Source organism: Perognathus longimembris, chromosome 10 (genome assembly GCF_023159225.1).
Source record: "Perognathus longimembris pacificus isolate PPM17 chromosome 10, ASM2315922v1, whole genome shotgun sequence".
Classification (NCBI taxonomy): Eukaryota; Metazoa; Chordata; class Mammalia; order Rodentia; family Heteromyidae; genus Perognathus; species Perognathus longimembris.
The window spans coordinates 38635613-38661112 of NC_063170.1; the positions used below are offsets into that span (position 1 = coordinate 38635613).

At 47.1% G+C, this 25500-nt stretch overlaps 1 protein-coding gene across 4 annotated transcripts in view; it reads right to left on the reverse strand.

Moving 5' to 3' along the window:
* Positions 1-2581: 2581 nt before the first annotated feature.
* Positions 2582-25500, reverse strand: part of Rftn1 (raftlin, lipid raft linker 1) — a 204286-nt gene continuing 181367 nt past the window's right edge. For all 4 annotated transcript variants that reach the window (XM_048355927.1, XM_048355925.1, XM_048355926.1 and 1 more), the window contains exons 8-10: positions 14617-14720; positions 11763-11844; positions 2582-3881 (exon numbers count right to left, since the gene is read on the reverse strand). In XM_048355927.1, the coding sequence (XP_048211884.1) occupies positions 3537-3881; positions 11763-11844; positions 14617-14720 (531 nt within the window). In that variant the 3' untranslated portion in view covers positions 2582-3536. The remainder of the gene's footprint in view (positions 3882-11762; positions 11845-14616; positions 14721-25500) is intronic.

Here is a 25500-nt window from a genome sequence, read left to right on the forward strand (position 1 = left end):
GAAAGATTCAGACACTGGAACCAACACATCTTTATCTTCTCATTACTTAGTCTTCTAACCACTACCCACACAAATGAAGACTAGCGTTATTACTATGGCTTTTTGTTAAGATGGGGCTTTATAGTAAAGGGAAGCCTCAACCTTTCAGTGGTTCAGCACAGTAGTTAATGTAATGTGGTTCACCTTCAACAATACCAAGGATGTTGGATGTGAAGGGCTGGGGTCCCGCGAAGGCCCATGACCAAAACTCAGGGTCGTGGTCCCAAATTGGGAATAGGCAGGAAGTATAGAAACCCACAGATGGGGGGAGAGACCACCAGTCTCTATCATATCTGTTCCTGTTAGCACAGGCCTGGCATGTTACACACACCTCTTACTGAAGCTCATGGAAATCTAGGAAGGTGCCTTTAGCCCCTTCTCATGCTTGGGAAGACTAAAGAAATTAAGAATGAGATCATGCATGCATACTAGGTACAGAAGGCCTTCCTGGCTTTTACATGGCAGTACTCAGTACTCTGACATGGTAGCCCTGAGCAATGGATGAAGAGCATGTATCTCCCTCCATTTCTATGAGCATATTGGCTAGGAACTCACCTCCCTTCCCTTACTGTCCTCTCCTGAATCTCTCTGGAGGTGGAAAGGGACTTAAAACATGTCCCCAGTGGAAGAATCAGAATAAAGCCTGAGCATCAGAGGGACACAATTTGGTCACCTGATCCCCTTGGTTGCCTGGTTCTCATAGACCACTGTGACAGTGCCCCAAAAGCTGCCCCATGCATGACCATGCCCGCAACACTGACTTGGTCCTGAGGCTTCTTCCAACAATGGCCTTAAAACCCGGATTCAAGATGCCCCTCTTCCCCCTAGTTTGAGATGCACATGTGTTGCTTTTAGGGCCTTGGTTGACCATTCAGAAAAAGCATTTCACTTCACAAAAAAAGCATTTCTCTTCACAAAGAACATAATGTGATCACATTCATAGAGATCCTGTGGCCAGTGCTTCTCACCTCAGCTGCACCCAGGGAGCTTTAGAAAAAACACAATCTACCTCTTGGGCCATTCCCAGAGTAGCCATTCCCACCAGGTTGCCATCCATTCATAACACTGGGACCGGAAGCAGAGCTAGGCAGCACTTCACTCCTGTGATCCCAAGGTGCTGCTGTGTGGGTAAGACCCTACACCACAGATGGCTGCTGCCACGTTGACAGGAGTGGAGCGAGGCAAGGCAGGACAAACAACTCGTACAGCTTGTTTAACTCAACACTACACAGAGTCCTAGAAAAATTCAAATTAGCTGCCATCACACCTTTTTTTTCCCCTCACAGCAAATTCAGCCAATATAAATGTCACTTCATTATTAAAAATGTCCCTGAAGGGCTGGGGATATAGCCTAGTGGCAAGAGTGCCTGCCTCGGATACACGAGGCCCTAGGTTCGATTCCCCAGCACCACATATACAGAAAACGGCCAGAAGCGGCGCTGTGGCTCAAGTGGCAGAGTGCTAGCCTTGAGCTGGAAGAAGCCAGGGACAGTGCTCAGGCCCTGAGTCCAAGGCCCAGGACTGGCCAAAAAATATATATATATATATATCCCTGAAGTTGAGGGATATAAGTCCTCTGGCCTAAGATAGTGTACTTAGTTTTCACTTGCTTTTGTTTCCACCTCATTTCTGGCATATTTTTTCAATGTAGCACTCCCTTAACTTCTAAATCAGGATGTGTGGCTCAGAGGTAGAGAGCTTGCTAGCATGCATGAGGCCCTGGGTTTGATCCTAGAACCATAAAAATCAGTGTGGACATGTTAATGACCAAGTATAACTATGTAAAAGGTCATGTTAGAAATATGTTGGTGGTTCACGCCTGTAATCCTAGCTGAGTACTCACTCAGGAGACTGAGGTCTGAGGATCACAGTTCAAAGCCAGCCCGGACAAAAAAAGTCTATGAGACTATTTCTAGCCACCAGCAAAAAAGAAGTGGTGCTGTGGCTCAAGTGGTAGAGTGCTAGCTCCGAGCTGAAGAGCCCAGAGACAGTGCCCAGGCCTAGAGTTCAAGCCCCATGACCAACCAACACAAACACACACACACACACACACACACACACACACACACGTATATATGTATGTACGTATGTAAGTATGTATCTCTGGACTGGGCCTTCTATCCTTTTCAGCTGTGAAGGTTGGGTGAAGATTTGTTAAGTGTGATGGACTGAGGGGTATGGTTCTACAGTTTTCAGTTCTGCTACTATCCATACATTAGAAACAATTTTTTAAATAAACTTTCAAATGAAAAAGATTTGCCTTGTTGGCTAATTTACTTAAAAGCTTGGACACATGCTTAGAAATGGATAGGACACTTTGATCATCTGGAGAGGTATCTGTCTCCACCCTGTGCCCCACTCACCTGGTGGTAGGAGTTCTGCCTTCCATCTTCCTTCAACACAAACACAGCTTGCTTACCTGGCTCTGCTTTTCTCTGTGGGGGCTTGAGTCACACAGTCAGCCAGGAGTTCTGGACTTAACACAACCCAGCCACTAGGCCAACACTTCTGTTGTGGCACAGGAAATACTACTCACAAGGCATTAAACTCAGATGATTTATTGCTTTAAGTAACTAAACAAGAAAGAAGAGACAGGCTGTTGTTTCCGTCAAAACAATGGCATTCTTTCTCTCCAAGGTTTGCCAGATGCATCTACTTAAAGCCTTAAACAATACTTTCTGGACAATATAAACACGTGATAGACACAGCATACATGGTAACAACTTGGCCAATGATACACTGATTAAAATAGCACAGAACAAGGGCACCCGGCCAGTCTGAATGCCCTGAAATGACAGGGACGTGTGTTCATAAGATGTGCTGAATACAAAATCTTTAAAAAAGTTTTTTTTGGCATTAATACGAACACAATACTTTTTCTTGAGCATTCTGCAAGAGCAGGTGCACACAGAATTACTGCTCCCTTCCAGATTACCAGTATCTATAGGACTGCTTTGAGAGAAGCAGGAGGCTGCCTGCTGCCCTTTTCTGTGTCCTTTTTGCCAGAGCATTGGGGTGTGCAGGGTTGGTGGAGCAGGGCAGCCGTGGGGCTCCAAGGCTTGTCCAGAGTCTCCAGGTAGCTGCACTGAGTGACAGGTAGTGGATATTGCCTGGCAGGCTGGGGGAGTGAAAAACAGCCTTGGTTTCTAGCCAGAAATGTCCACGGATTTGACCCAAGTTGCCCTGAAGGCTCTAGGGGTGATACAGGCACTGGATGGTCCAGGCCTCCTTTGGGAGGAGTTGGGGAGCTGGGCTGGGCCTCCAGCCCTGAGGTCTAGAAGAAATAACCTGACCTCGCATTCTAACACTAGGTCAAGACGACACCTTTCCAATGATGCGCAGAAACCAAAACTATCAGGACTGGCCCTCAGAAGGCCCAGATGAGCTCACAGAGAGAGGTCAAGCCAAAGGGTAACACACAACACCGGGGCAAACCAGCTGGGCGAGAGGCCTGGGGTCTGCCACCTCATGGAGGGTTGGTGCAGACTGCCCAGGACTCAGTTTTCCTCTGCTGGAGCGAGCTGGGCAGCCACTTCCACATCCTCAGCAGGATCCGAGTACTGGGGGGCCGCCGGAGCCCTACTGTGACCCGCAGGACCGTTCTGCACAGCCCCCCCACCCTGCCCTTCTCCCCTGACCTCTGGCACAGGGCCCCTCATCGGCACACAGGCCCCGCCCTCCTGCTGCCTGCCCCACACACAGTTCCCCATGTTGCCACCTTTGGAAAACTGGTCTTCGAGATTCTTCTCATTTTCTTCTGTGTGTTGCTTGTTTCTGAATTTCCCTTTGGATTTCCTCTGCTGCCTGCTGTGCATCTCTTCCCGGGAGAATCGCCACTGAAACTAGAAGCGTGGAGGATGGAGATGAGTGAATGAAGCCTCCAGGAACCTAGAGCTGCATCTAAAACCACAGTACTTGCCAGCAAGCTCCAGTCCCGGGACTCCCTCAGCAACACCAAACTACAATCAGCCCATCGCACCCAGGCCCCAGGCCTGCTCCAGGCCTTCTATGATCTGGGGGTGGGGGGTGGGGGTGGGGTTAGGCAAAAGGTTTTTTATCAATGGGCCCCTTGAGAAAGGGATCCCAAAATGCTTTCATTTGGTGGGTGAGGCTGTTCCTCCTCACCTCCTTAGCGCCCCCCACCCCACCCCGCCCCACCACTCCCAGGGCCAGAACTGTAGCAAAATCCTGTTCCCTGTGGGGCAAAGATTACCAAGATCCGCTTGGGTGTTCTCTCCCCAGCTCTGAGGCAGGCAGAGCACAACATGGCACAGACACTTCTGTGTCCCCTGTGCAGACTCCTTGGCAGGACCCAAATCCTCCTGCCTTTCCCCACCTGCTGCAGGGACTGCTGCCCTCTGCCAGCCCCCTCCCATCACCACCAGTCCCACATCTTGTCTAGAAAGCTATCCCAGCTCTTAGTGCTACCTGAGGGTTGCAACTGCGGCACAGGCCATTTCTCCTAACCCTTCCGTCCTAAGGGCACTCTCTAGAAGCTTCCGCCACCTAATCTCTCCCAGAGGTTGCTTCCCAGGGGGCCAGTCTGCAGCCAAGCATTTCTCCATGTGACAGGAAACTCTGTCCCAAGGTCACAGGGCTACTAACAGAGCCTAGCAAGAACCCAAATCTTATCAGTCCTCCAGCAAAACTGCCTGGGAGAGGCCCAGCTCCACCCCTCGCCGCTCAGCCTGTTTTCTCTCCTCAGTGACCTGCAATGTTCCCACCAGGCTCACTTCCTTCCGCTTCACACTGGTTATCCAAATACATACTTATAACCTCAGACATTCTGTTACTGAAAGGAGCCACGTAATTGTGGCACTCTGGAGTCGGAGGCACTTTTAATGCCAGCCTGGACCATACAGCAAGACCCTGTCTCTAAAGGGGTTGGGAGGTAAAGAAAAAGTAAAGCAGCCCCCATACCCAGGCTGCTGCACAGGGCCACAGAGGCCCTGGGAACGCAGGTGCACCATCAGTAGTCGGTAGGAAGCTCACCATTGTAAATAGCTCTGAGCACTTTCCTGGGAAAGCCCAAAAAAATGTGCTAAATAAAAGTTTTTAAGCCAGCCCACCTTTTCCGTGGTAGAAAAGCTATTTTCTCCAAACATGGGCCTAAATAGGCTCAGGGATCTGAGATTAACATGTCCCAGGGATTCCAAGATTTAACACATTTTCAGATAAGATAGATAACTTTGAATGAGCCAGGAGAGTACAGGAAAAGGGGAAATACATGCTACAGTTAGGGCTTGGCATTCATTGAGCCTTCCACTACCCAACTCAGGTTCACTTATAGTGCTGGGTGGTGGAACTTTATATCACTTTGTGTGTGTGCCAGTCCTGGGGCTTGAACTCAGTGTCTGGGCACTATGCCTGAGCTTTTGCGCTCACGGGCAGAGCTCTACCACTGGAGCTACAGCTTCCGGCTTGTTGGCAGTCAATTGGAAGAGTCTCGCAGACTTTCCTGCCTGGGCTGGTTTTGAACTGTGATCCTCAGATCTCAGCCTCCTGAGTAGATAGGATTATAGCTGTGAGCCACCGATGTCCAGCCTGTCACTCATTTTTGGACTGAGTGTCCTCTGGAGTTGGCTGTGCAACTCCCACTAGCTCAGAGGGGTCACTAGCTCAGAGCCCAATCAACTTGCAGCTGTGCCCTCTTCAAGCCTCTCCAGGCAACATAACCCATTAGCTGAAAGACATTTCAGACCCCAGCCGACAGCTGCAGCCTTCAGCGCCTATCTCACAGCTCTAGGGCACAGCATGGTGTTCTGTTCTGGGCACTGTACTTCTGGGTTTCATAACTGATAGGCAGCTGCCTTTACATCTTGATTCAACCTTGCATTTCTAATGAATGTCCCTGGAACGGAGCACCTCTTCCCATTTAGCAAGGCAGAGAAGTCTGAGATTGTTTAGGCTAAAAGAGTGACCTGTTAGTAACATATGAAAGCCCACAGCATGGCTGCTGAGCTCTAAGTTCAGATCCCACTCTGGCCTGGGCCATCACCCCAAAGGCAAGTTACTCATTCCCGAATCTCCTTAGCACAAAAGCAGCTGTCTCCGCCCAGGCCCCCGTCCACACCGTGATGTGTAAGTAGCATGCCCTGTAGGTGCTCTCTCAGGGCTACTCTTGTTAAACACTAGGACTTCCAGTGTCTCCTGTGGAAGTCCAGCCCTGTCCTTTTTTGCAGAGGACAAAGTCCACCTAGAGTCTGACGCAGGCCCTCTAGCCACTTCCTCTTCTGGGGTGGCAGGGTACAGGACAACTTGGGATTGCAAGATGGGAACGACTTTCTGCCCTTCTATGTCATCCCAGAAAACTGCACAAGGGCTGTACTGTTTTCTGTGTCCTCTGATGGGTTTGTGGGTGATCTCGTGCCTCCTGCTGCTATGTAGGCTGCAGCCCCGGGAACAGCTGTGGGGCCGACAGGAGCCTTGGTTCTGCCTTTCTCTTAGCCTCCTTTCTTCCTTTGCAAAGAGGGACTGCTGAGAATCGGGTAAGGAGCAATGGCCCACATTTGGGGCTGCAGAATCTAGATGCTGCATGTTCTGAATTGGGAAAGCAGACGACCTAAGCGCACCTGCTGAGGCACCTGTTGTGTCTCACACAGACCAGGCTCACGACGATTCCCCATGTAAGTCCTTCAGGAAGCACTTTTAGGGATATTTGAAACAACCATAAAGAAGTTCAGAGAGTTTCTACAACTTGCCCAATAATCACCTACTAGGAAACAGCTGGGATACCAACTGATTTCTCTAGCTCTAGCTTGCCAACTTCTTGGGTCTTGAAAAAAAGCAGCTGGCAGTGGAGATATCCTGCCTTTGCAATGCTCAGCCCCTAGCCTAAGTAAACCTCAGCCTTTAGGCTGTAAGAAGGCAAGATGTTTGCTCCTTAGGCTGAGAAGCAGCTAATGGAAATCCAGTTTTACTGCCAGTAAAGTTACTTTAGTTCTGTTTATGAAAAACAAACATATGCACTGAAAGCTCCTTGACAGGCCTATTTCTAAAAATTCACTTAGGATAAAATTTGAATGAAGGCTGTTATTAACAGGTAAGCCTGGGAGAGGCTCCAAACTGTGCCATCAAGATCCTGGCCTTCAGCTCTGAGTGGCCACGAGGATCGACCTGACTCTAAAGCCCAGCTGCACATCCCATCTTGGAGGGCCCTGTTCAGCAGGCTGGGGTTCAGGGGCAGAAGAGAAGCAGCCTTCTAATTTTAACAAACTCCCCGGTATGTTGCCACTGTTGGGCCTCCAGCCATATTTTGAAAACCACTGATCTAAGAAAAACACCTGGCATGGATTTAAGAAAAGCCAGGCACTGGTGGCTCATGCCTGTAATCCTAGCTATTCAGAAGGCTGATATCTGAGGATCAAGGTTTATAGCCAGCTCAGGCAAGAAAGTCTACGAGCCTCTTGTCTCCAACTAACCACCATAAAGCCAGAAGTGGAGCTGTGGCTAAAGTGGTAGCACACTAGCTGTGTGCATAAACACTCAAGGCTAGTGCCCAGGTCCTGACTTCAAGCCCCAGTACTGGCACAAGAAAGCAAAACAGGACTGGCCACAGCTGGGCTGTGTGTAGAAAGATGGAAGGGGGTGGGGGCGGGGAGGGACCACTTCACCAGCCCTTCCACAGCCCCAGCTCTACCACACAGCAAAGGCTTCCTCCCCTTTCCTCTCTTCTCTCTGGCCCTTCACCATGCAGGCCTGGTTCTCCTTTAAGCAGGAGCATGGTCTGAAATACACACCCAAAAGAGTTTCAGATCCTAAGATTCCAAAAGGAAATGCTCAGAAAACATAGAAACCTCCAGGTGCCAATGGCTACTCAGGAACCTGAGATCTGAGGATTGTGGTTCAAAGCCAGCCTGGGCAGGAAAATGTATGAGACTCTTATCTCCAATTAACAATCAGAAAACTGGAAGTGGCACTGTGGCTCAAAGTGGTAGGGCACTAGCATTGAGCTGAAGAGCTCAGGGAAGTGTCTAGGCCCAGAGTCCAAGCCCCACGACCGTCAAAAAAAAAAAGAAAATGTAAAAACCAGGATGTGGCTGTTTTTCAGGTGGTGCCTCAGGTAAGGTCTGATCGCGCACCATCTTCAGGGTCTGTGTCATGCCTGGAGAGCAACTTTCCTCAGCCACGTGTCTGCCTCAATCAACGAGCCACAGGGAAAACCGGCTGCACCAAGTCAGGACCTTTGGGAGCCACAAGGGGCTGCAAGCACCCTGTGATACCGCCAATTCCAACCAGCCACCCAACTCAATGGGGGAAAGGAAAAAGTCCTTCCTTTCAGAGCAGTGAACACTCAGAATTCTGGGCCAGCCAGGGCTGATGGCTTTAATTGGCACTTTTTAAAACTGTCTATAATTTGCCCACTCTTAAGAGCTTCTGCCGGGAGAAAGACTTTCCCGATATGATAGAAATCACCTATTTCTTTAAAGGAGTTTAATGTTGGCTTTGGAAATCATGCTAACATACACAGAGGTTTCTTCTCAAATGCTGAAAAAGTCTTGATTGGAGAATTTCATCCACTTCATTGATTGAGAGAGGACTGAATATTCTATATCCTTGGTTTTCCAATCTTGCAATTCCTTTCTTAAATTTCAGCATGCGATATAATAATAATATGGTTCTGGGTTCCAAAGTCTGATTGAATGAGTACTCACTGATTCAACAGATTATCTGCTGACTGTCAACTAAAATACAGGTCCTGGATGAACAGTAAAGCAGAGGAGGAAAAGCCTTTGTCCTCATGGAGAAAATGACTGGAGAGACATGAAGGAGCCCAGGACCACAAAGAACAAGGATCTCATAGCAGAACTTCTCAAGAACAGATTGTGGTTCTTAGTGTTAACGAGGAGCCTGACTAGGCCTTAAAAAAAAGAGACTACTGCCATGGAAAATGAGGTTTGAGTGCAGACAGAATAGAAGAGAGTGTTCTAGGCAGAAGGAACAGCCAAAGCCAGGGCCCTATGGCTAGGAGGGACCCCGAGGAGTGTGGAGACTGACATGGCTGAATACAGAATGCAAGGCTAGCAGAAGAGGTAAGGAGCCTAGTGGATATAGTACAGGTCTTCATCTTTGAGAATAATATGAAGCTGCAAAACTGCTTTAAGCAATGGGATGACATGATTTAATTGACTTTTTAAAAATTGCTGTGGCTCTTCACAGAAAACACTGGAGGAGGAGAACTGTTACTAGAAGATACTCTTACTAGGTGTGATGGTAGAAGGAAGTGAGGGGATTACAGAGTTTCTAGAACACAAGACAGGTATTCCAGGCAAACCAAGGCATATAGGGGAAAGGTAAGAGCAAGGGCAGGGCCCAGGGGTATGAATGACGGGGTCACAGAGATGCAGGCACTGAGTGCAGGGGAGTCTTCCAATAAGTTTTGCTGCCAAGCCTGTCTTGGTGACTCTACCAACCAAGTGATCCAGCGAACAAGAGCTCCACACTAGCCACCTCCAGCCTTGGATTGATGCAGGAAATAAAGGGGCTCATTAAAGGGAAAGACATACCAAGCACTGGTGGCCCATGCCTGTAATCCCAGCTACTTGGGAGGCTAAGATCTGAGGATCTAGGTCCAAAGCTAGCCCAGGCAGACAAATCCAAGATACTCTTATCTCCAGTTAACTACCAAAGTTCCAGAAGTAGAGCTGTGGCTCAGGTGGCAAAATGCCAATCAAGTAAAAAAGCTCAGGGACAGAACCCAGGTCAAGTTCAAGCCCTAGGACTGGTATAAGACAGAGGAGAGAGAGAGGATGGAAAGCAGAGGGAGAAATGAGAGGGGGAGGAGAGAGGAGAAGAAGGGGAAAGGAGAAGAAAGAGGAGAGAGAAGAGAGGACTAGAGAGAAGAGAGGAGAGAAGGCAGAGAGGAGAGGGAGAAGGGAAGGGAGAAGGAGAGGTAGAATTATATGGGACGGGGGAAGAAGGGGAGGAAGAGGGAGAAAGCCAATTCTACCTGACAACAGGTTTAAAATCCACCTCTAAAATCTTGCAGCTGGCTCAGAGTGACAGACATGTCCTCTCATGGGACAAGGACTTTCCTATGAAAACAAAGGTACACAGGAGCAGGTACCCAGCAGGACAAGGCAGTGCCACTTCCCTCTTAAAGCCAAAGCAGGACTCTTTCCAGCTCCTGGCAGGAGACCTTGCATGCTGCTCTTGAATTTTGTGGATGATGCTGTCCAGTCAGCCTGCGGCTCGGCACGCCCTGACAGAGGTCCGTGGCCATCCATCTTCCAGCTGGTGGCTGACTGCTCCTGGTGGTTAATGGTGGATTGGTGGCTGCCTTCTGGTCCACTGCTGCTGTCACCTGTCACATTACAGTCTCCAAGGCTGGAGAGACCTTCCTCTGCACTCCAGCCCATCTGGCTTCACGTCACCATTGCCTTGGCGCTCCTTCCATGAGAGGGCACCCTCTGGATTTGTTGGCTGGTGAGAGGCTACTCCAATCTGTTCACTGACTAGATGCTTCTGCCTGATGTTCTTTCTGCATCCAAAGACCGTGAGGAGATAGGGGTGGGGAACGACAGGACAGCGCCAAGTGTGCAGAGCTGAGCAGGTCAGGAGTGCTGCCCGAGTGGAACCCTGGCCAGAGCAGACTAACATAGAACCAGGGGCCACCTGAGGCTTTGCTAGGTCCCCCAACTCATTGGGTCTCTCCCTGGGAAACCAGTAATATACCCAGTGTCTTAGTATTCTGCTCTTGTGACAATATACCTGAGAATTTCAACTTAAAAGAAGGAAAGATGTAGTCTGGTTCAGTCCTTAGTCAGTTGGCTACATGGCCTTTGGGCCCATTGCAAGGCAGCACTTCATGGCAGGGAGAGAGTGGTGAAAAGCTGCTCACCTCATGGTGGCAGGAAGCAGAGAGAGAAAGAACAGAGCCCCAACATTCCCTTTAAGAGCAGGCTCCCAATGGCCTAACTTCCTTCCACAGGGTACCTACCAGCTGTTAAAAGATTCTACCAACTCCCAATAGGGCAATCAGCTAGGGACAGAGTCTGCAACATGTGAGCCTTTGGGGATATGCAAGATTCAAACTGAAACACAGAAGAAGAAACCCAGGCATGGCACTATCAAGGACCAGAATCACAAAGCACAAGGGGACAGCTTGAGCTCAGCCTCAGGCAGCATGGGAAGATTCTGAGAGGGGCCCTGGTCTCTCTGTACAGCTGTGCCCAGCACACTTCACGCGAAGTCCAGGGAGTGGGAAAAAGGCTTTGGGGATCCCTGAGCACAACACAGCCTGAGGACTTAACCTCTGTCACTCAAAGACCTTCAGCTGAGGCCCAATTAGAATGGACTCAGACAGGGTCTCTGCTAAGACCAACAAACTTCAGTTGTCTCAAGGAATCTAATAAACAAGCCAGAGCTCCAGCCAGCTTGTTGTGAGATGAGATTATGAGGAAGCTGGCCATGCACTCTAACCATTGCCACCTTATTGAACTACGGCTGGCTTGTGCCCCGTGTTGGCCTTGTAGGACTGCCTGGTATTGGGACGGTGACCAGAAAAGCTTTGGTCTTGCCAGGCTGGCCAGCAGGAGACCTACAGAACAAATCTCCATCCCTCCACTGCCCAATTTCAGCAGCCTCCAGGGTGACCCACTTTGCCAAGGGGATCCGATGTTCCTTGGAAGATGGCAGAGCCTCCTCACCCAACTGCTGCAGGAGCTCCACAAGCAGCTAAGCCCTGCTCAGGAGAAGCCAGGGATGCGATCAAGGTCTCTTACCTTGGATTCTTTCTTCTTGATTTTCTGAGGTAGACATGGTCTCTGGAGAAAGACAATCTGCTTCGTGGATACACTGCCTTCCCTACAACACAGAGCTGATGGTGAGTCCCCTTACACCTGGTGGCACCCCCAGGTGCAAAACTGAGGTTCATTCCTGCACAGGAAAATGCTGCCAAATGCTAGGAAAGATCACCCCCCCCAATCCTCCCCAAGGATTCTCAGGCATCCCTGAAAGCCAGCTTTTTAGCTGGAGGCTCCTCTTCCCCTGACAGGAAGTGGCAGCTGGCATCTTGGCCTTGGGAGGACACAATAGCTGCTTCAGTGAGTCTCCAAGGGGTGGCCAGGGGACAAGGACCTGGGTGATGAGCTCAGGCCATCAACTGTTTCAGGACGGGGTCTCAGTCACAGCCTGGCTGCTACAGTCATGACAATGCCAGGAAAGCCAGGTAGGCAACAAAATGGTGCCAGATCATCAGCTCTGACCCACACTGATGGAGCTGAGAGGTGGTTCACTTGCTCTGCTACAGGAAAGCCATCAAAAATGGCTTCTGATCACATTTTAAGATCTGTTTCTTACGATATTCAGTCAAGAGTTGCAGAGAAAGGAGAGGCAGGACTAGCATTTGCTCTGCACCTACACTGTGCAAGGGGTCGGGTTGGTGATGTCATACATGAAGGCTGATTTCAGCCTCACCTCCGTGTTCCAAGACATCTGACTCCCACTTTTACAGACAGCAGACAAAACCTTAGTTCAGGAGGAGGCTGCGGTCCACACAGCAAGGACCTAATACAGCTCTGCCCAATCCCAGGAGCAGGGGAAGGGAGGATCCGGCAGGATTATTTAGCAAGTATTAATGTCTGAGACAAAGTCCTGTCTGTGTATCCTGGGCTTGGAAAGCTCAGAACTAGCTGGGCTTCACTGACATTCCATTCATGATTAGTGTCCTCTGCAAACTGACTGAGAGAAGATTTGGGATTGCTCAGGATGACACAGCCTTGAGCATATATTTTTTTTTCCTGTCCCCCTTTGCACTATCCTGTGGCTATGAAAGTCTTGGTGGAGAAACTTTACAGCAGCTCCCAGTGGCTAAGGGACCCAAAGGACCCCAGAGATGGGGCCATCACGGCCTGGTGTCACAGGAGCTGGAGCTGAAGACCCAGAGGAACCCTAGGTGGAACCCAGCTTCTCCATCCTTCTCCCTCAACCACTCCAGGTCCTACAGCAGTGTATGGGGTGGGAACTTGGAAGAACTGAGCTCTGAGGCCCACAGGGTACCCCTGTCAGTCACAGAGAGCCAGGCAGATTCAGAAGAGGCTAGTGCACTGGGTCTAGGCCCAGATACCAGCACACATGGGCTATGGAGCCCCAGGTATGTGATGGTGTCTGAACTTCACTTTTCCAATCTGTGAAGCAGGAATCCCATTTATGCTTATGACACCACAGCAAAGTTCAGAGCACTGATTCAGAGAGCAAGCTCGAAATGCAGAAGGCCTTCTGTGGTTGCTATGACTTAAGGGCTTAAGGGATGAGGCAGAGGTGAAGGTGGACAAACTGCCTTGAGTGGGAACTGACAAGGAATGCCATAAGCAAGCACTGGGACTCCAGGCTTTCCTTCCCATGTTCTTGATGAGAACACTAAGTGTTCCCATGATCTCAGGCAAGTCTTTTGATATTCCTGGTCATACTTCCCTTGACTATAAAATGGGTTTGATATGAAAAATATTCCAGGGGAATGTCAATAGGAGGATTGAGTCCAAGCTGTCCTGGACATAAACCCAAACCCCTATCTCAAAAATAACTAAAGCAATGTGGGGTCCTAGAAGTTTTATTAAATGAAATTTATTTGAAAATTAGAAGCAGGGCTGGGAATATGGCCTAGTGGCAAGAGTGATTGCCTCCTATACATGAGGCTCTCGGTTCGATTCCCCAGCACCACATATATGGAAAACGGCCAGAAGGGGCGCTGTGGCTCAGGTGGCAGAGTGCTAGCCTTGAGCGGGAAGAAGCCAGGGACAGTGCTCAGGCCCTGAGTCCAAGGCCCAGGACTGGCCAAAAAAAAAAAAAAAAATTAGAAGCAGTAAGTTTTTCGGTTTGTACTTATTTCATTATAATAAACCGTGACGTAAATTCTAAAAGAAATAAATAACTAAAGCAAACTGGGCACAGATGGTTCATGCCTATAATCTTACTCAGGAGGCTGAGATCTGAATATCACAGTTCAAAGCCAAGCTGGGCAGTAAAGTATGTGAGACTTTTATCTCCAATTAACTTCCAAAGGTCTGGAAGTTGTGGCTCAAGTAGTAGAGTGCCAGCCTTGAGTGAAAAAATGAAAGGGCAGTGCCCAGGCCCATAACACACACACACACACACACACACACACACACACACACGGACAAGTCCAAGACCCCCCAGTACAGAAAAAAAAATTCAGAGAGGCACAGTAGCACATCCCTCTAATCCCAGCACTTAAGAGGCTGAGGAAGGAAGATTATCAGTTTCCAAGCAGCGTGGGCTACACACACTGTGACTCAAGGAAAGAAACAAAAAAAGCCATAGACTCTTCCCTCCCTCTTCTCTTCTTCCTCCTTTCCTTTTTAGGACTAAGATTCTTACGCCCTAAGTGTGCACTGGTCTAGCAGGGGGCACAGAGCAGGTGCTGAACTTCTTTTGCCTCTGAGAGCTCTCTGGGCCTCCTCGTCGGCTGAGGTGGCCCATGACTACTCAGTTCCCCTGGGCAGCCCTGATCCAATGGGCACAGGTCCTGCCTGAGACCACTCATGGTGAGAGAGAAGAGAGGTTGTCACCTGATGCTGGTCCTCCTGGCATGAGTGTTCCATAGTGACAGCAACTTACCTGGCAGTCTTGACAACGGGAGTGGGTAGCACACAGGTGAGCTGCCAGCCGTAGGCTGCCAGTGAGTTCAGCAGAGGCACATAGTCTGTCTGCACCTCTGCCCCCTGTGGAAGAAGAAAGGCCAGCCATAGTGAGCACGGTGGCAGCCTCACTTAGGCTCAGCTTCCCACCCACAGGACCTTTCCACCCACCAGCCAGGCACCATGGGGGTGCTCAGGCATGGAGCCTAACTGCCCGCCTAGGATTTCTTCCTAGAGCCCCAGTGCAATCTGTGAGGAATTAGAGCCAAAAAGTTAATCCATTCACTTTGTTTTCTTCTTGTCTGGACAAACAGCCTCTTGAGAGAAGCACAATTCCTGTGCCTCCGAGACACATGCAGGGCATGAGAGATAACATTCTCTGCTCTGGGTGACCTGCATATGCTGTGGGGAGGGAAATTGCATTTGACAGGTGATCAAGTGTCATCTGCATCCAGCTGCAGCAGGGAGACACACACACACACACACACACACACACACACACACACGGGATAAATGAAGACTAGCTTTATTTCAAACTAGATATGTTGGACTAACAATTGTCTTTCAATTGAATAACACACCCCTGCCGGCACAGGCAGCCAGCCCAGAATGTGAGGCCACCACTTGGGCTCACTATGGGGACAGCAGGCCTCGGCCACCCTCACCCTACCCCTGGGGGCCCTGGGTGCACGCCAGCTCCCTGTCTCTTGTCAGCTGGCTTCTCAACTCTGGCTGTGGAAAATCTCACTCTCACTGCCCAGATGTTTCTCAGCCTGTGTGTGTGCACGGATTCATCCTGCTAGTATTTCAGAGATACATGGGGTGCAAAAGGCCCTGTCCAGCCCTGACAGTTCACAATAAACAAACAGGCAAGTAATGTCACTTGGTTTGAAACCACCCAGGCTTCAAACATCAGCAGAGGAGGGGGGACTCCAGGTTGCGAACAAAGTGGGCTTGGCCGGTGGGTGGAGTGGGGGGGGGTGTGGGGGGTGGAGTGTTGGGAGGGGAGTACAATGGGCAGAACTTGAACTTAGCACTTTTGTGTTTTGTCCTGGAATGCTCTTTGCAGAGGCCCTAGGGCCTGCTTGAGCCACAGGAGCTGGTGGTCTTGGCTCGTGGATGTCCTGACTGAGGAAGAGAGATGAGGGAATACCTGTCCACCTCTGTGAGCTTCTATAACTGGGCACCCATCTCACCAAACCTGGCAGAGTCACCCAAACCTCCTGGCAAACGATCTTTTGGGAGCCTAATTTTCCCTCTTCACTATATAAAAAGTACTGGCCTGTCCAGAGGCTCTCAAAGCGTGGTGGAGCCAGCAAAAAGCCTCATTTGCAAACTGGAGAAATACAGATCCTCAAGGCCCACCCCAGATCTGCTGAATCAGAAGCTGGAAGCTGTGTTTTAAAGAACAGAGACTTGCAACTAGGCCAGCGACTTCCACATAGACCATCTGCCTAAGCTTACCTGCCTAGCTCATCTTCTGACAACAACAACAAAAGAAGTCAGCCAGGCACTGGTGACTCACACCTGTAAACCTAGCTATTCAGGCGGCTGAGATCTGAGGACTGTGGTTTGAAGCCCTCTGGGTGGGAAAGTCTGTGAGACTCTTATCTCTAATTAATCACAAAAAGGCCAGAATTGGAGCTGTGGTTCAAGTGCTAGAGCACCAGCCTTAAGCAAAAAAGCTAAGGGAACACAACCAGACCCTGAGTTCAAGCCCATGTACCAGCACAAACACCACACAGACATCAAATCTATAATTCTAGGAGCAGCATCCATCTGCTGTGACATCCAATCTAACGATTCCTTTCAAAGACTTTGAAAGGATCAGCCATGTCTGTGAGAAATGCTGCTGAACCAAAGGGTGGGGCAGAAAACTAGTAAAGGAAGGGAAATAAAGGAGAGAAGAACAGGGAGAGGAAGAAAGGAGAGCGAGATGGGGGGAGAGAGAGAGAGAGGTGTGGGGGGAGAGAATCATCAATTTACTGGTGTCAGGAAAGGGTGCCTAGGAAGCCTCAATCAGGATACAGGATACCCCTTAGGATACAGGAGTACCTTCCTTCTATGCCCAAATAGCCACGATCCTTCCTGCTGGGCACAGCCCTCAGGCAGAAGAGTCTGGTGGCAGTGGCTGTGGTATCCTGAGATTCCCTTCCCCCACCCCTGCATTTCCGGTTAAAAAATTTCAATCCACACTCTCAGCTTTGCAGGGTTATGATGACTTGGGCCTATCAAGAATAACCTTCCCACTTTATCAAGCACTGTGACAAACCCACCACAATCAGACAGTAGCCATAGCAACCAGGACAAGCTTTGGCACCTCACAAAGCCCTGAGTGGCAGAATGGAATCCTTTCATTGGTGGCAGGAGCCCAGACCCGAGTTTTCTCTGCGGGTGCCTAGAGCTGCAAGACAATGGACGACCCCAGCAGCAGCCTGACCCAGCCTCTCAGACAGGCCTCACCCTGCCGCTTCTATTTTGCTCCATTTTATTTCATTTTGTCACTATCTTGAAGAGAAAAACAGCAGGATTTCTCCCAAACACTTTTCCTCCCTTGGGATAAGAGATGTCGGCTAGAGGGTGCAACAGCTGAAAGACTAAAAAGAAAAGGGGGAAAAACACAAGACTACTGTGCTTGGGAGGGTTCAATCTCAAGTGCTAATTTCTGGCCATCAATCACTCACTGGGTCGAGTTGATGAGTAAAATACAAATGGTGGAAGCGGGGTGACCCTCTGCCAAACTTTCCCCATTCCAACTTATTGGGCTGGTCTCCGTTTAATTAATGTTAAATGTGGTTTACCATAAACATCTACCAAAGTCTGTTTGCATATTATCAATACAGTAAGAAGATAGCATTTCCCAACCAGCTTGATGAACACCTCCAGTCAGTGGCAGACCCTTTTAAGTCCATTAGCTATGAAAGGTGGTGAGAAACAGATCTGGATGGAAAGCTCTCTTTGATCTGCTTTTTTTGTGACACTCCATCGAGAAGAGAAGAAAGCAGCAATAGCACTCAAAAGCCAGCCTGCTTATCAAACGGAAAGACATTTCTTTCTGTGAGTTGGAGCAAAAATTTTAATTAACTCTCTTTTCTCCTGTGGTGGATACGTAATCTCCCATCACACCTGGAGTGTTAAAAAAAAAAAGTGGAGCATGTCCTGCGGTTTTTCAACTTTTGTATAAAAGGAATTCATTTGTATTTATGGCTCTTTTCCCCTTTGTTCCTTGTAATTTCTCCAGTGCTTGCAAATCAACTAAAGAAACAGACAGCAACACTCCCTTCCCTTGCCCTCTAAAACTCACGGACAGAATGCAGAGTTTACTAAATTTAGAAAAAAAAATGTACTTGTTTTTTGATCCCTGTTAAAGATTGTATCTGTGGGGAAAAGAATTAGGAGGCTACATATTGATCCAGTAAAAAGAAAAAACTTTACACCTGAATGTCAGCTTGCTCTTCTTTCTGAATTTCCATCTGTAATTTGCATTATGTAATTTTAAAATCAGTAACAGTGTATGTGTTATTACAACTCGTAGATTTTTACTCACTGCTGGGCCATTGCCGTGTGTGTGTGTGTGTGTGTGTGTGTGTGTGTGTGTGTGTGTATACGCATGTGTGCGCGCAAGAGTACTTTTTTTTTAAGTTAATTACCTGGGTTTTTTTCAGTTCCTTGCTATTACATGTATCCATAATTCATCTATTCCACATATTTCAATACCTTGACGCTACCTGTAAATATATCCCCTGCACATAAAAGCCTTACCACGTGGTCTTCACTGGAGACATTATTTCTGGAGCTCTCTGAACCCTTTTTCCAATCTGCTCTGACTGCCTTCCATGCCTGAGTCTTTCTTACATTATCATCTATGGCTGGTGTGTTTGTCTTTGGTTTCCTTTTCATTTCACTGGAGCACTTCCTACCTAGAAAACAATGCCCTGGAAATCATTTGAATTCTGGCATTCCTAAAGATAACTCTGTCTTCATCTTTAACTACCAGCTTAAATACAAACATCAGGGCTAAAATTTCTATTTCCATCAAAATATTACTCTCCCTAGCTTCTAGATGTTGGCATTGTTATTGAGATAAACACTGTGTTACTAATCCTTTGGGCAGAACCTCTTCTGTTGCTTTGGAAGTTTGGAGGACCCTCCACCCGCCAAGATGTTCCTAAAAGTTCACAGCAATGTGCCTTAGCATGGGTTTTCCTTTTAATTCAAAGGCCATATACTTGATGGCACTGCGATCTGAGCAATCTTGACCTTCAACTCTGAAAAATGGTGTTGTTGTTTTTTAATAAAAATAACTTTTCTCCCCTACATTTCAGTCTTCCTTCTGTTTGGTCCTCTTATTGTCAAAATGGTTTAATTTCATTACCTTTCCACCCCTATTTCCTTACACTATCCTTTAAGAGATTTCCTTCGTATTATCTTCCAGCCTTTTTAACTGTGTTTTAAATTTTTTTGTGTTGCCCTATTTTTAGGGCCTCAAAGCTCTCTCTTACCTTTCAATTGTTTGTTTTTTGTTTTAGCATCCTGCCTTTGTTTCGTGGATATGTGTGCTTTATCCCTTTGAATGGCTTCTGCTCATCTCTGCACCATCTCTACAGATAGCAGAGCTCTGGAACTAGGGATCTTTCGGCACCATTTTTGCAGCTCACCATCCCCTCTATCCTCTGATTGGTATACTTTGCTGTTTTCTGTGCTGGTCCTGGGGCTTGAACACAGGGCCTGGGTGCTGTACCTAAGCTTTGTTGCTCAAGGCTAGTTCTCTGCCACTTGAACCACAACTCCACTTCTGGCTTTTTTTCTTTTTCTTTCTTTTATTTTTTTTTTGGTGCTTAATTGGAGCTAAGTGTCTCACAGACTTTCTTGTTTGGGCTGGCTTCAGAGCACGTTCCTCAGACTCTGGCATCCTGATTAGCTGGGCTCACGGGTGCACAGGTATGAGCTGGAGCCCAGCTTGTGATTTATACTTGGGACACCAGAGTTTTCCTCTGGTTCTCAAAGACACAAAGGGCTTTGCCCTTTGCTGGACATTTATCTACTTTCCTCTTCCTACAAACCTGCTGAGCCAGGCACTAATGGCTTACACCCATAATCCCAGCGATTCAGAGGCTGAGATTTGAAGATAGTGGTTTGAAGCCAGTCTGTGCAGGAAAATCTGTGAGACTATTATCTCCAATAAACTACCAGAACAGCTGGAAGTAGAGAGTGTCCCGAGTGGTAGAATACTAGCCTTAAGCATAAAAAGCTAAAGGACAATGCCCAGGCCAAGAGTTCAAGACCCAGGACCAGCAAAAAGATACATAAAGACATCCTGACATAGGCTAAAACACATGTGAAATAAACCATACACAAAAAGTCAAGTGCTGCATGACTTAAATAGGGTCTGGCATTTTCAGGATCGTAGGAGGGTGGTGATTGCCAGGTGTTATAGGGTGGGGATACAGAAGAATAACTTTCAGCCAGCAGGTTCTATAAGCAGCCTGGATACCTACCTTGCCTGGTACCTTCCCCAGAGTTATTTCTCACCTGGTATGTTCATAGATAATGGTCCTACTACTCTCATTCACATTTTCTATCCATCATCTAATGGGCATTATGCTCAGACAAGCATGGGTTATTGAAATACTTCCTCTGTTTCTTTGTGCATTTACCCATTTTGGACTAAAATTCTGAAATATGCTAACATGGACTGCATTATTACTATTTTCCTGTTCTGTTCATGTTGCCTTCTTAAGACTCATATCCACATATGGGTTGATTTTGCTTTATTGGGTTAATGTGCAGTGTGTGTGTGTGTGTGTGTGTGTGTGTGTGTGTGTGTGTGTGTGTGTGTGTGTGTGTGTGCACCCTTGTGTTTACCTGCCTTGGGGATAGAACTCAGGGCCTAGGAGCTGTTTCTGATGTTTTTGGCTCAAGGCTACTGCTCTAGCACACAGCTTTATTTCCAGCTGTTTGTTGGTTAAGAGAAGAGTCTCATAGTCTTTCCTGCTTTCTAGTTCTGACCCTCACACCTCAGCCTCCTGAGTAGCTAGGATGACAGATATAAGCCACTAAGGATGAGCAATTGTTTTATTTAAATGAGTGAACTTACCATCATAGTTAACTTGCCATAACTTAGCTAGCAGTACCTGTCACCAAGGTTGGTAGCCAGACCATCTACACAGCCACTGTTCTTGGGAACTGTGTCGCTTTGCATCCTCTAGCATGCATATTCCCTAATCCATGCATCATAAACAGGTGAACAGTGCCATACTGTAGGCTTGAGACTTTCTTACTGTGATGGGAAGCAGAAGAGTTCTGTGAGTTGTCATGTGCAGAAAGTCTGGCATAAACCTGGCTCCCTCCAGCAGGGACACTGTGGGCAGGGGACTTGGCTGTAAGAGCCTCACAGCCCCATCCAAGCAATTCCCTGGGCTTCCAATTTCTTGTTTATACACTAGTGATAATGCACCACCTTGCAATTTTAATGGCTGAGTATAGTGATCACCGACTGTCCCTAGGTGGAGGAGATGAAAGAGATGAAAGAGAGATTCTTGGCACTTGCCAACTGACAAGTACGTATTTTTTTCCAGGGTGGAAACAAACTTATTCATAAAATAACAATTATACAATTAATTCCTAATTGGTATATAAGATAAGAAAAATCTCTATATTCTTCTGCTTTATGTTCACAAGATATGCATTCTTATGCAGGGACGAGGATACATAAGTCCAAAAAAGATACTCAGTACTTGACTTATGAAATTGTAACTCCTCTGTCCAACACCTAAATAACCATAAAATTATTATTTAAAATATTTTTTCACTTAAAAATCTCAAAAAATGTAACCAATGTGTTAATCAAATGAAATAAAAACATGTAAATATTCCAGATGGTAAAATTGAAAAAAAATACATAAATAAAAAATAATACCAGCTGAAATAAATCACTGATATCTCTTCCTTTAATTATCTCTTCTTACTTATATCTTTTACCCTGATTATCTATAGTTATTCTCAGTAATTGCATTGTTTTTTTATTTTTTTGTTAGTCATGGGGCTTGAACTCAGGGACTGGGCACTGTCCCTGAGCTTTTCCTCGCTTAAGGCTAGCCCTCTACTACTTTCAGCCACAGTGCCACTTCCTATTTTCTGGTGATTAACTGGAGATGAGAGTCTCATGGACTTTCCTGTCCAGGTTGGCTTTGAACCTCAACCCTAAGATCTTAGTCTCCTGAGTAGTTAGGATTACAGGCGTGAGCCACCAATACCTGGCTAGTAATTACATTTTATAATGTTAGTCTGAACACTGATTTGTGAATATTGAACCTTATCACCTAAAGGAAATATAGAGTTAAGGTTCTTGTGAATCTCTGATTGTATTTTTATCAACCAATCAACACAGAGCTTTGTTTTATGTTTGTTTCTGTTTAAAGACACTTTGCTTAGCACACATTGTTGATTCATTAACATTGAACTCACCGCTGAACTCAAAGCTGAATAAAATCTGTCATTTGCATTTGCTTTGTAAGGCACATCACATCATTCTATGCTTGGGAATACTGCACAACACTACCTCACTGCTCCTAGGAGCTGCTTGTAACAGCAAAGTCAGAGAAAAAGAGACCACAAATGGGGAAGATGTAACCTTATACATAAGCCCCCAAAAGGACACTTGCTTATAGTATGAGCACCAAAGCCATGAGGCAGAGCCCAGCCTCGAGTATAAGCAAGAGAGTGCCTCAGGTCAGGGGTCTGACCATTCTGTAGGTTTATGAGGGCCTGGAAAGCACCCCGTGCATAGATTCTGGAGTTGCAAACATTGTGTGTGCAGGTGAATGCACATGTAGAATTCATAAATATGAAGATCAACTCTATTCATTTTCTATCTACATTATTCCCTTATTATCATTTCATTGGATCTTTTTCAGAAGATAGACAGATGCCTGTGTCCAATTTCTCTTCTTTAACATAATCTTACTGTTTTAGCATTTAAAGGATCCACTACAAATCCTTTCTAAATAACTTGACTTCAGAAACAAAAAAAATTGCAGAAAAATCTATATCCAGACAAAAATCAGTGTCTACAAAACCAAGAGACAAAAGACAAAGTGGGAAAATACTTGTGTATATACAAAGATTCTAGAAATTAATAAGAAAGAGTTGGGTGCTAATGGCTTGTGTCTATAGTCTTAGCTACTCAGGAGGCTGAGATCAGAGGATCATGGTTTGAAACCAGCCCAGGCAGAAAAGTCCATGGGACTCCTATTTCTAATATACTACCAAAACAATCCAGAAGTAGACCTTTGGCTCAAGTGGGAGAGCACTAACTAGCCTTGAGCACAAAATCTTAGGGACAGAGTTAAGCTGCAGGACTGGCCAAAAAAAGGAAAAGAGAGAGAGGGAGGAAAGAAGGAAGGGAGGGAGGGAGGGAGGAAGGGAAATAAAGAAAAGAAGAATAAGAAAGGAAAACCCAACAATCTAAATTTCAAAATGGACAAGGATACGTAGAGAAAGCAGAGAAGAAGAAAATCAAATGGCCATTAAACACATGAGAAAATGTAGAATCTCATTAATAAGAGAAATGCAAATCAAAGTACGTTGAGATACTTTTTTTTTTTTTAACCCATCAACCTGGTGAAAGTCTTAGCATGGGACCACCGCCCACTCCGTTGACAGGGCTGTCGAGAAGCAAACTTCTTTCTGCTCTGCAGATGGGAGGGCAAATGGAGTCAGCCCCACTGGAGAACAACTTGACAGTATCACTCAAAATTACAAATATGTTCGCCCTTTGATCCAACAGTCTCACTTCTGGGAATTCATCCTATATGTTAAAAAAAAGTATAAAGTCCTTCACTGGAGGCCTGTGGGTAAGAGCAAGACACAAGACCAATGCCCATTAGTGAGGCAGGCATCCTCTTTCATTCCTACAATGGCTGGGCAATGGCTGCTCATGTGTTAAGCCAGGACACAGGACAAGGAGGAACAATGAAGGAAATGGACTCCACCCTAGACCTGAGGAGTGCAAGGAATCTGTATAGGAGGCAGCTGAATGAGACAGACTGTGGCAGTCCCCAAAGATGACTATACCCTAACTGCAGAGCCTTTTGGCAAGCTTCCTTCCATGGTAACATGGATTTGGTGACTGTGACCAAGTTACGGATCCCTGAGACAGACAATTATTCCTGGATTATTTCTGATGTAATAATAAAAGGGGGGGGCTTTAAGAGAAGCAGGCAAAAGAAGAGAGTCAGAGAAGACCTCATGCCAAGAAGAGACCAGATGGATGGCCCAGGAAGGGGCCCTGGGCCAAGGAATGTGGGTAGTCTCTGGAATCGAGAAGGGACAAGCGAGAGATTCTCTTCTACCATCTCCAGAGACTCTGGTACGACAAACTTCTTTATTTTAACTCTTAATTTCCCTCCAGAATTGTAAGCTAATAATGTCATTTTAAGCCGCTAAATTCATGCTAACTTATTATAGAGGTAAAAGGAAACAAATCCATGGTCTAGTGTCAGGAAGAGGTTGGAATGGAAATCAGAACTTGAAGGTACCTGCCAGTGCAGGGAAGACGAAACCTCATGAGGAGAGGAGGCTGGCTCTGGACTGGAAGTCTGGTGAGGGGGTGAGCAGGACACCCCAGCCCCAGCAGCACGGAGGCAGAAGAAGATCACACCCCGACAAAAGTTAAGTGGAGATTGAAGGCAGGGCTGCAAAGAGGGGACACCTGTCCTCAGCTATCAAATGAAAAGCAGATGTTGTAACACTGGCTCAGTCCTGCGCCACTTAAACGTTCCTCAGCATCCCGAAAGGCAAGGCTCTGCCTGCACCACAATTCATTCACCAATCCCTACCCTGCGTGGTCCTGGTTGTATGCTGGGCTCCTGGAGAGCAAAGATGGCAGCCCACGGAGGTAGATGGAAACCCTTCTATTCTCTCCAGAGAGACGGCAAAGCCCTCTGAAGCCAGCATAGTGCTGCCCTTCATTTTACCCTCAGCGTCTCCCAGAACTTGGGTTCTTGCCAACCAGAGGAGGGATAGGCACACTGGCTGGCTAGCCACTGGCAATGTTTTTCTCTTTGTTTTATACACAATGCCCCAGAAAAAAAACATTCAGCTGATATGTAATTAGGCCAACATAATAGAGTCTCAAAGAGAGCAGTGTCTCGTTTTAGACAACTTTGGCTTTTGAAATGTTCAAAGACAATAAGTTAAAAAACAAAGCTTAGTTCTTAGATGTAGAAAAAGAGGCAGATGCAAGTAAATACAAAGAATGAGGAGAAAGACTCAGTTCCAAGACTCCTCACCCATCGGGGCTAGTGAACCCTCCATTTCTGCCTGATTCTCTCCACCTTGCACCAAAGGCAGCTACTTCTGCTGCCACTGAGGTCAACACAGTGCTGGACAGCAGTATTATTAGCAGACAAACTGTCTCCTTATGACCTCTGCACAGGGCCCTCTACACCCTAAATGCAGCTTCTCCCACAGAGAGACAAATAGGATCTGGGAGATGTGATTACAGGGGTCCTGAACCCAGCCCTCCAGGGCTTTTCTGGGTCTGTCTGCTCTCACTGAACACTGCCCAGCATGTAGACAAGCCAGGGCTAGCCTGCTGACTGATTTGTGACTCAGACCAAAAGACTTGTGGGAGATGCCATCTTGGAGCATCCAACTGCCACCTCATAAGAGACTACAGAGACTTCTGAATGATTCTGTAAGAGGCAACTTAAGAGTTCCACAACTTTGAATCTGTGCCTTGGATCTAAGCTCTTTTCTGCTAGAGTCAACTCTGCAATCACCATGGGCTCCAAGATTAAGTTTACAGATATTAATATTATATGGAAGGCAATCTGCCTCTCAAACAAGTAATTTCTTCTTC